Raw genomic sequence first — 14,731 nt, forward strand, 5'->3', positions numbered from 1 at the left:
TTGCAATATACACACACAAATATTTTTATCATATACCTTGTTATGTGCTTATGTTGCGTATGTGTATGTATTGAGCACGTGTGTATATTTTTTTCTCACATTGTACATATTCTAATAAATTCAGTTTTTGATAGTGATAATATAATACCTTTTCCATCGCGTTATCGCACACTTACCATTCATTACTCTTTGCAAAGAAAGATATTAGACATCTCTTCGGCACGAGATTTATGCAACGTTTTAACTTCTCTCTTTTTTAAATAATCTTTTCCAAGATTAAAATCCCCAGTTCTTCATGCTCGTGCGCGTAAGGACTCGAGAGGCGTGACCGGACAATAAAGGCGCTTGATGCATATTACGGTGATTAGTGTCACTATCCTCATATCAAGTTGCTTTACGACTCTATTAAAACGACCGGTTTCTATGGAGTAATAGCGCCGCCGCCGCCGCCGCCGCCGCTACCGTTGAGCTTATTTTAATAATGCTATTAAGTCACGTCCTCCTTCAGTTGAAACCATTTCTAAATACGAGCACTCTCTATATCTTTCTATACATCTCGCTTCGTATCTCTTACCATCACAGCTCTCGTCGAGCCCGGCGTGTCTCGGATTCTTGAATGATTATGAGCCGTTTCCCTCCGAACCGCGACGTTGAAACAGGTTCTCGCAAAAGTGCGAATGGCAATGGCCGACAACCGCTATCAAAATCCATAAAAATGGAACCAATTTGCCTTTATATCCTGACACTCGTGCAGTACTACCTTTCGGCGCGGTTTGTGAGCGGAGTAAATAAAGATAAGGAAATGTATACATTCCTGTATGGCACTCTTTTTACAGGATGCCATTTCTCAAACGCAACACAATCCGGATGTTATGAAACTTCTAATACTAAGTGTTAATTTACAAAGAACAGTTTCTTTTTAAAAATGTAAAATGTAACATATATATACAGAGTGTCCCACATTTTTCCGTACAAACTTTAGTAGTATGTTCTATGAGCAGAAATAAGAAAAAAAATTTACATAAACATAGACCCCAAAATGATTTATTAGAAAGTTATAGCAAAAGTTAGAATTTCGTACTGAAGAAATTCTAATTTTTGTACGGAAAAACCTGAGACATTCTATATTACCTATATTAAAAGCTTCCAGCACAAAAATCCACACAAATATCTCGAAGTCTGTAAGTTTTAGAAGGAAACTCTTCAGACAAAAGTTATTTAGTGTTAAAAGAGTCATCTGATGTGTGTGTGTGTGTGTGTGTGTGTGTGTGTGTGTGTGTGTGTGTGTGTGTGTAGTGACCTTTATTTGACCTTAGGTCAGAGCACTATTTCAAGGTCAACTTAGTTTTTCCTAACAAAAACCTAAAAAATTATTATATATTCTTGTAGTTGATATCGAGACGTTTTCAAAACACTGTAATAAAGCTCTTTTTCGTTAAAAATTTCCTGAGATATTTTAAATTCTATCTTGATATTTTTAATATAAAATATGAAATATCTCGTAAAGTAGGTATTCACTTTTCAATGATTTTACTCTAATAGTTTTAACCCTCAGGGTACACACTGAGTTAGCGTAACCCGAGCGAATTTTGAAAGGATTAACGATTTTGAAATGGATTAACGAGATTCCCACTGTCCCTATCTACTATCTAGCGAACTGCCAAGGGCACGGGCTTGGAAAAATTAGCGGGGAAAGAAGACCCTGTTGAGCTTGACTCTAGTCTGGCACTGTAAGGAGACATGAGAGGTGTAGCATAAGTGGGAGATGGCAACATCGCCGGTGAAATACCACTACTTTCATCGTTTCCTTACTTACTCGGTTAGGCGGAGCGCGCCATTTCAAAGGAAGTGAATGGTGGAGGTCCGTACCGGGGTGGAAAAATCTTTGAGGTAGCTACTATGTGAGCGCCAAGGGGCAGCGTCAGTCTACGCTTGGTGCTCAAGTCATACGATTTTAAAAATTGAACTCGGGTAGTCTACACCCAGTCCGTACGGAACGTTACAAAATCCGTGTTTTTCAAAAAAAAAATTTGTGTTTTTCGATTATTTGCTGCAGTAATTTTTTTTCCTTTTTTTTTATTCTGGTATGTATAATTTACTATTTTTAATATACTTTTGTGCATTCTAACCTTAAAATGATGCTCTGTAGCATACCAGCATAACGTATCCGTGCATGCATGTTAATATTATTTCAATTTTTGTTATTTATTTATATTATACTAATCAACAACATCCAAAAGAACTATTTTTACTTTAAGATATTTTTTTTGCGTTATTACGATAAATCAAGCAAGTAACGTTATATCGCTATCGCAAAAAACGGGTATTTTCATAGTTCAAAAAAAAATATACTTTTTGGAATGGATCAAAAAACGAATTCAGCCATTTTAAAGAACAACTTTTTAGCTTTCAAACGCGACTTAAAAATGTCGATATCTTTTTTTTTCATAAAGTTATGCAATTTAAAAGAAAAAGTGAATTTTTATGAAAATTTTTTTAGAATGGTTTACATTTTCAAATGTGTTTTTGTTTAAACAAGTAATGTAATAATTCTATCAACGCCATTGTATTTTTGAGAAAATTTTCGATCCAAAGAAAAAAAATTTGTTTTAATTGACAAATTACAGCCCGATATACAGTCAATCAAAGTCGCCGGGTTAGGCTAACCCATGTCTGTACGGAACGTAACTTTTTTATAATCTGTACCCTGAGGGTTAAACGTGAAATAATGAAAGAAATTAATTGTTGTAAAAAAATAATAAAAAAATATTTAGAAAAATTCTATTGCAATACATTTTGCAAAATTGCAAATATAAAAATTTATATTTTTATTCGATTTCTTTCATTATTCGACGTATAAAAGAATCAAGGTAAAATTATAAAAAAGTGAATACTTTACAAGATATTTTCTATTTTATATTAAAAATATCAAGATAGAATTTAAAATATCAGGAAATTTTTAACGAAAAAGAGCTTTAATTATTATAGTGTTTTGTAAACGTCTCGACATCAACTACAAGAATATGTAATAAAAAATAGAGGTTTCTGTTTGGAAAAACTAAGTTGACCTTGAAATAGTGCTGTGACCTTAACCCAAGGTCAAATAAAGGTCACCACACACGCGCATCAAATAATCCCCTCAACACTAAGCAACTGTTGTCTAAAAAGTTTCCTTCTAAAACTTATGGGTTTTGAAATATTTGTGTGGATCTTTTAAAATGAGATACTCTGTATCTTTGACTATATAACCATGGACTGCCAGTTATCTATCCTCACAATGCTTCGATGTGTAAAAGACATAAAACGCGCCCTCATCGTCTAGGTGGCAGAAAATCGAAACATTAAGTAAGATCCTGATGGTAAAAGATGAGGAAAGAGAGAGACAGAATAAGTCGTTCATCGCTGTTTTATCAACTTTTAGCAGATTGCTAGAATATGTATTTAAAAAATTAATACAAATAAAGACTAAATTAGTTTTATATATGTATATATACATATACAATGTATATATAATACTTACACGCAGGTAGTCCTGTTAATATATTCCCATTATAAAATTAGAAGTGATTAAATTAAGAACAAAATAAATACAGAATGTTAAACGATATATTTTATTATCAAATAAACTATATAAGATATATATATAAAAATATCAAAAGACACAATATAGTGTCTCGCGCCAAGTATATAAAAAATATCATTGTTGTAGACAATAATATATAATCGATACAGATATTTAAACAGTTTTCTCAATATTAGAAGAAGAAAGATCATTAATATGATATAAAATATATGTAAGATATATTTATGCGAGATGATATCAATCAATCTTTCAACCTTATATATATAATGGCCCAGGCAGTACCTACTTCGCCTATACGGCCATAAACACGTGAGGGATTAGTAATCTTTTGAATTTTTCAAACGTAGTAATCTGTTAAAAACGTATTATTAACTCTCTAAATTTCTTGGAGTGGAATCTCACTCCAAAAGAGTGAGATCCCACTCTTACGAATAATGAAAATACTGCCAGTCTAAATAGAGCGAATTTTCACTTTGCGAAAGAGTGCTTATTCACTTTTTACTTGGAGTGATTGTTCAACTCTGGAAAGAGTGACATGTTTCACTGAATAATTATTCACCCGACATAAAAAAAATTATTTATTTCGAAATTTTATTACTATTTTTTAACTAAATTTGTTTCTTAAGATGCAGTCTATAATTATAAATATTTTCTCGTATTTGAAAAACACACTTACCTTGGTGGGATTCGAACTCGGGACCTCTGCATCGTGAGCCAACTGCCTTACGTGGTAGACTACTTCTTAATTTGATGTAAGCGTTATATATAGTCTACATATATCACAACCAGCGCAAATATATAATTTTTCAAAAATCATCTTAAGAAACAAATTCAGTTTAAAAAGAGTAAATAAAATTTTGACTTAGATATATGATATAATATTTCTTAATGTCGGGTGAATGTCAGAAACCAGTGCCGGATCATTATAAAATTTTGTGTTCGTAAATATATTCGTAAATAATCGGGACCTTATGTTATGTAAGGCTATCCCTAACAAATTTCTACACGGGAACAATTGAACACGCGGAAAGCGGGAAGCGGGAAGACGATTTCACTTCAAGTTGGAGTGAAGTTTGGAGTGATGATTTCACTCGAAGCGGGAAGCGGGAAGGCGATTTCACTTCAAGTTGGAGTAAAAATTGGAGTGACAACTTCACTCTAACGACTTCACTTTAAAAATCAGAGTGAAACTCAACTCTTTTTACCTTAGAGTGAATAAATTCACTCTATTGGAGCGAATATTCACTCTTTTTGAGTGAACTGGTCAGTAACTCCATGTTTAGAGTGAAAATTTCACTCCAAAAAATTTAGAGAGAATTCATGCGGATCTTTAATCCTTAACTTTTCTTTTTTAAAGAAAGTTCACCTCTTAAGCAGTCACGGAGTCACGCGTCATCAGGAGATGATATTACTGTTTAAAAAAAATATCGGATTATATATATTCTACTTACTGAGAATAGCGATTAGGTTGACAGCTTGAGAAAAAATAAAAATTATAGCAACGGATCTCATATGTAGTATGTATGAAACTACATAATTTATATATAATATTATAACCAATGGTTATATAGTCAAAGGTAATAATATTGGCAAAGATTATTGCCCGCTGAAAATGACGGCTTTTGTTAAATTACGTCTTATTAAGTTTTTTTGCTCGCTAAAGGTAATTACTTTACCTTCGTAAAACAATTTAATTTCGAAATAAAACATTATTAGTTTGATTAAAATATATTTATGGTTTTCTAATATATCTAAATCCTTAATATGCTCGTTAAAATTTAAAAATAAATTATCACAATGTAAATTTTGGAAAGTATCGTATACCTACCATTTTAGGAATAATATTCCTCATTTTTAATTTATCTTCTAATTTAAACAAATTAAAAATTTTGTCGCAAACTGTAACTATTTTATATGTGTCAATTCTGGGATATCTTAAAAAGCCGAAGCTCTTTCTGTTAATGAATTCGGAGTTAAATTCATCACATTCATTTAAAAGCTGGAAACATGTACAACATTTCAACTTTTTTAAAATTTTTAACTCAACAAAGCCTGCAATGTATGATACAGCGTGGTGTAAACTGTAAGAAATCTTTTCAAGAGGAATATCATCCACGACTACATTACGATCGTCTTCCACAATGTCCAAAGCTTCATATGGCGTACATAACTTCTTTGCCGACGATGACACCGTTAAAATACTCGTATTGTCGAGCGCAATACAATTTGCCTGTGCTGATGCTTTAACTTCGTTATGGTGTAGTTGTATGCCGATAGAAATTGCATGCAATTGGGATTATTGTTGTAGCCTCCCATAGATCGTATAGACGAGAAAAAAATCTCTAGATGGTCTTGAGATAACTTGTATGACAGTATGTATTTTAAGTAACCAGTCTTTACATACTCATGAAACATTTTTTTTAAATTGTTCATGTTTACTATGAACCCAAGGAACCCAGTTTTTACTTTTGTTGTCGTTATTAAAGGTCCATTTATTTCTAACTTTAAGTTTGAAAAATAGTCTATGGCTTCTTCAAAAAAATCTAAAATTTTTGCGGCGGTACTTACACTCAATGGTTTTTTAAAATAATTCGAAAATTTACTTCTCGAATTTAGACAATCGAATACATTATTACACATTCGGCAAAATTTGGCAGTTGCAGCGCAGCCTAGAAAGTCAGGGTGTTTATCATGTAGCAGTTGCTCTAATGCTATTGCACAACTTTCACTGAGCATTTGAGCAGCTAGTTTAACATTCATTTTATTTTTCCTCCACTGTAAATGTTTGTTGTTAATTTTATTCGCTAAATGAAAACACCCTGCATTCTGCAATTGTACTAACCTCTCAATAAATTTATAATTAATTTCATTATTGTATGCATCATACAATATGCGCTTTGATCCAAATGCATTTCTTATTAATTTTAGCATATGCGCAGCATCTAGAAATATTAAAATATCGTCTCCTTCTGTTGGATGTTTAAAGAAGGCTTTGTTATTAAGGACGTCTGCTTCTAATTGTTTGCACATAGAGATGTTTGCTGGAAGTCCATCAAAGGTAAGTGCATAAGTAAGTATAAGTAAGTAAGTAATACCAATCAAATTAATTCATTAATATATATTTTATGTCATAACATTTAAATTTAAAGAAACATTTTATATGTCTAATACAAGTAATTTTAACACTTACTTTTTCAAATACAAAATACTCTTTTAAAATATGACACATATTTTAGATTAGACTACGATAAACTACAATAACTTACCCAAAAAATGTTAAAAAAATCTTGCTGTCTTCTTTTACTTTTTTATATTTGGTTGATTTGCAACCGTCAATAAAACAATAAACAACCATTGTTATACGAGAATACGAAACCCGATAACGCAAGTCTAGCTGTCACTGGCTGTCACACGTGAGCTACTGGAGCAGACTGAGAGAGAGCTCACAGTTCATTGAAGTACCGGGAGTCGCCACTTGTGCGATGGGGGCGCGCTTGATGTTCTTTACATCAAAAACAGCCAACTAGCAGTCCATGGTTATATAGTCAAAGCTCTGTATATATTAAAATTAACAGCAACTTTAAATTAAGATATATTGCAATGTATCATTATCACTTTCTCCCAGGTATAACGGATTATCGTCGCGTCTAGACTAGCACAATTAAACCGTATCGAAAGAATATCCGAATATATTTAGAAATTATATATTTGGTGCAGTTATTCAATAACCACAGGTACAGTTTGCCACGGTTACGAAACCGAGTCGAATATCCCAACGTGTTCCGTTCCGACCTTCGCACTCTACGCATATCTAGCATCTCACACACATAATCACACGCCTCCAACATCCACTTTTCAGGGCCGTACGTTCCCGCGGGGGCCCGTCAGAGTCTCCGACTCGGAGGTCGGAGGGATGGGTTTAAAGGGGCCGCGGCAAAGAGCGGTGCTGTGGCTCGCGTGTGCTCCGACGCGGAAAGCCGGTTAGTCGGTCTCAATCCGCCGTGGCGTTCGTGTTAAACCCGTGCGTTCTCCGAGTCGCGTGTTTCGAGCCGGCAAATTGAACGACGTGTCGACGGGGCCGGAAACGCCGAAGGGATCCCGAAGCGGCGCAGATTCGTCGCCCCGGTTTGCGTCCGTCTCGACGACGGCGACGTGTCCGGCGTGAAATAAAGATTCCTTTGTTTCTCGATGTACCTTCGATTGTTATACATTTAGTGTGTTGGTGCACGTGGCTGCTGCGGTTCATACACGAATTTGGTGTCCACGGACCTGCGCACAAAGGGTACGTTTATCTTGTTTTCATAGTTATAATTCCACGACGGCGCACGCGTCCTCGTGCGGTCGGAGTCACCGCGTTCATTGAAAAAATGCGATATACAATCAATATATTAACTGTGAATGGGTTAGTTGACGAGGTTTTACTCTCAGTATATACAGTGATACAATTAGTGACAACTGGGAATCTTGATACATTTCGTGCACATTGAAGTTTTCTCAGGAAACCCCGAGAAGTTAACTTAACCAAATGTACAGTGGATAAAAAAACTGTTTACACTCTATCTTGTTTGGAATAATTTTATATGAGTCAGAAAGATATTACTGCATTTTTACTGTATTTTTATTGGAATACATTTCCCAGATAGCACAGATGATCATTATAAACTCAAAAAGGATTCGTGAAATTGTTAAGTATACCGAAGAAAACACATTTTTTTCACATTAAATTTTTCTTCTAAGAAGATAAAATGTGCAAACTCTGTTTTTATCATTCATTGCATTAATAAAAAGTTAAATTATAAATTAAATAAAATAAAACTTAAAACTAAACTAAATATATATTAAATAAAATTAAAAACTAAATAAAAGTAATAGTTTAAATTTAAAAGTGAAAAATTGTGAGACTGCTGTCTGCTTCTAATTTATTATGGAATTGTAGAACTTTCTTTCTTTTGTTTTATTCTTGGAGATTAGAAATCTCAAAATATTTAATGTAAAAATTTTTCTTGGACACGAACAATCATTAATCTTTCTACACAATACGTTTTTAAAACAATTATTGCTAAATGTACGAGATTGAAATGCTCATAATTTCGTAGAACGTTTTACTCTATAAAATCTGTTGCATGTGCATAAAGCGTAAAGCCATGCTCGAACTATTCTCAAACCGGGAAAGCGATATTGTGCTATTAGTAATGTCTACATACATTTTAACGATCAGCAACAATTATATCGTTGCTCATACATAAATCAAAACGGTTCGTTGAGCAAGAGTCGCTGCTGTTTAATGAAATAAGTGACCTTGAATCGCCCAAGAATGATACTGCTCAAGCTCGACGCTTTGTTCTTTGATATTAAAGAGAACATCTTCCAAGTATCATATACTTTATCTTTGTAATTTTTGTGATAAAATACGTTTTAAACATTTCTCTGTATCTTGGAAATAATCCTTAATACTTTTCATTTTAAAAATAAAATATTGCTTTTAATAAAAATTTTTTTTACAAAACTGGTATAAAATAATATTTCATAATAAAACAATTCGCAAATTTCTTATTTTATAATGCAATATATGTAATGCAATTTTAATGGAATGTAATTTTAACAAAGTTATTTGTAATTGTAATATGCAATTGTAGGTCTTGATATTGATTGAAGCCAAATAATTCTCATACATTTTGAGAATTTGGAGTCATACTTTTTACTTGATGCAAGCTATAATATATTATATTAAGCTAAGAGATATTTGAATTATTATCTATCAATAGCGTTATTGCAAAATCCTGCCATTGATGTTTTGATAAAACGTACGCTAACTGTGTGGGCACTTCAGTAAATTATAGTCCTGCACTCAAACCGGCAGCTGCTTTAGTCGAACAAGCGGCTCGCAATTGTAGAACACATATGTCAAAGTCATAGGGACAGAGTGCTGATTCAATCTTGGTATCTTTTTAGAAAACTTGAAGGATGATTTGTAAGCCATTTCGTCGCGTTCTAGATCGATCCTCGTATGCAACGTGCTTCATCCTCTTACATGTACCTATATGAAAGCAAGTACTCGATTTCCTAATCTTCTGACAAACATAAATAAATTATTTCTATTTTAATTTGTACATCATATTAGATACGATATAGATATATTAAAGATATTAAATGTTATATGATAAACAATTAAAAAGAATTCGTTGATAAATCTAAATATCTGTTAATAACAATATTATGGCATAAATTACATCCGTTTTACTTTCCTGTTTCTTGATTGTTAGTAGAATCGCTAATTGCTTTACCATTGATAAATCTTATTCAAGGATGAATAAGTAAATTCTCATGCTATTTATATAAATTATTAAGTCATCTTATAATATAGTCATCTTATAATATAATTATCTTATAATATAATCTTATAATATAATATAATATAGAATATAGTCATCTTATAATATAATTACGACAACGAACATGCGCCTATCTCACGCAAACGCGCCTAATCATCATGATCCTAAGTAAGTTCAAGGCTTGTTTATGCATCGAACACACAATACTTGAAACCTAACAATAGTTTTCATTTTCATTATTATCAACAATAGAGCTATTACGGAAAAAGTATAGCGGCATCGCAGCTTACTTCTCCCATTCACTGCTGGATTAACCCAATTCAATGCGTGTGCGAACATTTCCAAGGCGCGTTTAAATCTCGCAAGGAAAAAATGTGGGGGAAGGGGGAGAGAAAGAGAAGAAAAAGAAGAAGAAAAAGTAGTAGTAGTAGCCAACGTGAAGGCTACCGTTAATCTGAACGTTGATGCGGCTCGGTATACACGAGCATAGGTCTCGCGTCATGCGAGATGCAAATGCGACTCGTAGCAACGGTGCAAGCCGCATCGCGAGAAATTTTTTGTTGCTGACAAGCCGAGCGCTTCTTTCTCGCCGTGCCGCGGCATGTTTCCCGCGTGAGTCGCGCGATGTCAAATCAGACGACGCGTTAATTAATTAGCACGTCCGCTTTCGCGCGGTAGAGAATGAATAGAAAAGTGTACAGACACAAAAACGCATAATATGATGTGGCTCGCTTAACGAGCAGAAATCGACCAAATAATGCGATGTTTAATGCATGAGCCTCGGCATGAGCTTTTTAAGAGTATGTTATGAAGATATCCTACGCATATTTTAATTTACAGAATTAGAATGTATGTACATAATGTATACAAGCCATTAAAAAAAGAGTTAATTAGCAACAATGCACACATACAATTGTAAAAAGATCAGTTTACGTAATTATTCAATAAATATTAAAATGTAAAATCTTATATTACTCTATATGTATATGTCAACATATTGTTATAATGAATTATAAATGTCAACGTATTAGCATAATAAATAAATAATTATTATTTAAATAATAAATAAATTATCATTATTATTGTTTCCACTGTAATATTGTAATTATTAATCAATGAAAATTCTGGAAAACGGTAGCATCAAACAGAAAATTGATTTGGTCGATTTATTTAAGAAGAATACTATAGCGCAATAAATATACCGAATTTAAATACCAAACTTAATCGCTCAAGTTTAACTCTATACAAATATTTAATACTATTATATATTATATATTATAATATATTATAATATAGTATATATTACAATAGTATATAGTATATATTATAATATATATAATATATTATAATATATAATATATACTATATAATATACTATAATATACTATATACTATATAATATATAATATATATAGTATATATTATAATATATAATACTATTATATATTATAATACATTATTTGGCTTAATAAATCATATATGCATATGATTCCGGTAAGCCATTTCTTTATTCCTTAATATTTTTTTAACTAATTATTTATTTATTCTAAGATTTGCGTAAAATTACATAATTCTATTGCCACGTTTACCTATTATTGGATCACTACTCACATTAAATCTTATACTTTTATGCTATACATCGCAAACGCCTTCATAAATTGCTAAGAATTCTTAAAGATGTATAGATACATTTATTATTTCCGCATTTAAGTTAATCCATTTTCTACAAGACTGTAATGAACTAGCATAACCCTTGCAGGCGAAACTAGAAGATTATGACCAACTTCCAACGTGTTAAAACGCAGCCCAGCTAATCAACGGCTCCCATCTAATTCCACGATCTCTGTCGTACGAACGCACGATCTCTTTCGGATCTATAGAACAAAAACCAACTATTAACGATGGAAGAAATACCCCCGAGCAACGAGAGCGCTTTGTACTTTGCGAAGTTTCGTCGCAGTTGCCGCAACCGCGAGTCTTATGACGCGATCGCGGAATTGGCGGCTGAATTACGGCGTGCCTATATGGTAAAAGGGCTGCAGGCTCAGCTTGATGAGAAACAGGCTCACGAATACGCCGAGCTCGTGCGAAAACGCGAGATCGCCGACCTGATCCGCAAGGAACAACAGGAAGTGTTGGAGGAGGATCTCCGGTGCCGGTCGGCGATCTTACGGAAGTCGAAGGCGTACAGGCGGCAGCTGGACGAGCAGTTGACACGAAAGGAGGAAGAGAAAAGAGTCATTGTGGAAGAGGCTCGTGAGTACAGGAAGTTCTTGGAAGAAGTGGACCGAGTGCAGGAGGAACAGGAACGGTCGAAGGCGCTGGAGAAAAAATCCGAGCTTGTGGAGAGGACGAGGCAAGAGAGACTGATCTTCGAGGAGATGAGAGAGGTTCGTCGACAGGAGGAGCGTGAAGCGGAAGAGGAGAAGCGACTGAAAGATCTAGAGTACTTGAAGGAGATAGAGGAGAGATCGAAGGAGGTGAGCAGACTCCGACAGGAGCAGATGGAGAGGCGCGAGCGTGTCCTGCTGGAAACAACGAGGATAATGCTGGACGCTCAGGCTCGAAAACGAGAGAAGGAAGAGCGATTGATTGATCTTGTAGCTGAAGAGATTAGGTGCGAGCTTGTAATCAGGGAGATGGAGGAGGCAATGCGTAGGAAAAAGATGCAGCAAGAACTGGCGGCTACTTTACGGGAACAGATAGTCTTCACAGAACAGTGCAAACTGCGTTTTGTGGAGGAAGATAGAGCATGGGCCGAGGAAGTTATGAGGAAGATTATGGAAGATGAGAAGATGGCGAGGTGCACGGCGGAGGCGAAGAGAAGGATGAAAGTACAGTACCGGAAGGACCTGGAGAGTTTGATTGAGCACCGCCGCAGGATTCGTGAGGAGGAGATTGCTAGGATTGAGGAAATCGTTAAAGAGCAACAGAGATTGGAACTAGTTGAGGCGGAACGCGCGAAGGAAGAGAGAAAACGCTTGTTGATGATACACGCAGCTAATATTGCGGACTTCGTGAATAGAGCGACTCTCACGGCTGAAGAACAAAAGATCCTTGACGAATTGACGAAGAAAAATGGGGACGGTGAAAATATCGACGATAGAGACGTGAAAGATTAAACGAGATAATAAAGCCTAACTAATAGTAAGACAATTTTATCTCTAGATGAAATATTCACTAGTACTCTCAGCGAGAGAATCCGTTAAGAAGGTAAAGAAAATAATAACGAAAAACTATTGTACTAGCTGTCCACGGAAGCAATGGTCGATCTGAATTCACAGTAATCACAGTATTCACAAGTAACTAAGATTGGTAGATAAAGAGAAAGAAGCTAAAATCGACGAAGAGAGTAACATTAAAATTAAAAAGGAAGTACAATGTTATATATACGTAGAAAAAGAATTGCTTAGAAAGAGGCCAAGAGAAAGATCGAAGAAAGAAACGCCAAAGGAATTGCAGTGATCTACGAGGAGAAAACTGAGATTGACGACGACAGTAATGTTAAAGATGAAGAAAAAACGTGTTCCTTTTTCAACTTTTTGTGTGTTTATTAACAAAAAAGGAAAAAATTCATAAGAGATTAAAATTTATTTCATTATTTACTTTGGAAAAAAATTTATGAATTATTTTGTTAACAATTTTTAGAATATCTAAAAGAATTTATAAAGATTGGCGATCGATTGCACGTATATGTAATATTTACGTTTAATAAAAAGTTAATTATTGGGATGGAATCTTGGTTATTTATTTACGTACTGTTAGAACATGCCATGTCAAGAACCGTTAAAGTAGTCGATCTGATCGCGAGATACGAATGAGGCTTACGGAGGAGACAGTTTTATATCGTCAAAGAAATTGAACCACGAGAGAAGAACGTTGAAGAAAGCCAATTGAAAAAAAATAGAGGATTCAAAAATAACAGCAAGGAAATTAAGGGTCGTTTAAAGTAAACATACACGAAGGACTTCTCAGAAATTTAATTTATATATTAAAAAAAGTTTTATAGAAAATAGATTTGCATAGTATTAATAATGTAATAATAATGATTTTGGCGAGTTTTACGACAGCAGATTATTGTACTAGATTTTTAACTAACAATAGATATTGAGATACTTAATTATAATATATAAAATATTAAGTTATAAATAAAAGATTGTCATTAAATCAATTCTTTTAATTTTTTGATTTAACAAATTTTACAACAATGCATTTTAACTATAGAAAAAAGAAGTTAAAAAATAAAAAAAAAAGAAAATTTGAATTTTTTTATACATGATTAGCCTTCCAGAGAATTAACAATTTTTGACGGAAAATATATTTAAAAATCGTATTTTGGAAAGGGTAATAGGCAGTTGAAAAAAGCGGAAACTATTTTGTTGAACAGGATGAAGTATCCTGTGAGAAGGTCACGAAGGAAACCGCGAAAGATGGAAGAAAAAACCGGAAATTGTGGCAGAAGTTAAAAAATCAACGGACGTTCATACTGTACGTTTCACACATGTATGCGAGTTAACTGTGTCGCAAGATCCGCCAAATCCAGTTTGTTGGAACAAAATTAGTGAAACAAGTACCGCGGTGAAAAATGTGAAAATATAAAAAATATGTATAGATATACATAGTAATAAAATAATCGACACACGCACAAAATATTATTAAAGTAAAAGTCAATATTGTTTTAACTATGGAAGGGGGAAATTAGCTATGTATTATATGTATGCAGTTTTATTTACTATATTTACTATATTTAATGTAGTGCGAATAACCACTATCACGCGTGTGTTTTAATTAAATCGCAAGTTATCGTTCTGATGCA

General features: G+C 33.7%; 1 protein-coding gene across 2 annotated transcripts; it reads left to right on the forward strand.

The window, feature by feature from the left end:
• Positions 1 to 7,209: 7,209 nt before the first annotated feature.
• On the forward strand, positions 7,210 to 14,020 carry LOC139819705 (uncharacterized). Of its 2 annotated transcripts, none has more exons than XR_011733799.1 (2): positions 7,210 to 7,865; positions 9,536 to 11,054. XR_011733799.1 is itself a non-coding variant. In XM_071789294.1 (2 exons), the coding sequence occupies exon 2, from the start codon at positions 11,817 to 11,819 to the stop codon at positions 13,035 to 13,037; it is 1,221 nt and encodes a 406-aa protein (XP_071645395.1). In that variant the 5' UTR covers positions 7,436 to 7,865; positions 11,675 to 11,816; the 3' UTR covers positions 13,038 to 14,020. The 2 variants fall into 2 exon arrangements, 1 of the variants encoding a protein (XP_071645395.1); XM_071789294.1 differs by lacking the exon at positions 9,536 to 11,054 and adding an exon at positions 11,675 to 14,020 and having other exon boundaries at positions 7,436 to 7,865.
• Positions 14,021 to 14,731: the final 711 nt, after the last annotated feature.

The sequence above is a fragment of the Temnothorax longispinosus genome, chromosome 9 (assembly GCF_030848805.1).
Source record: "Temnothorax longispinosus isolate EJ_2023e chromosome 9, Tlon_JGU_v1, whole genome shotgun sequence".
Lineage (NCBI taxonomy): Eukaryota > Metazoa > Arthropoda > Insecta > Hymenoptera > Formicidae > Temnothorax > Temnothorax longispinosus.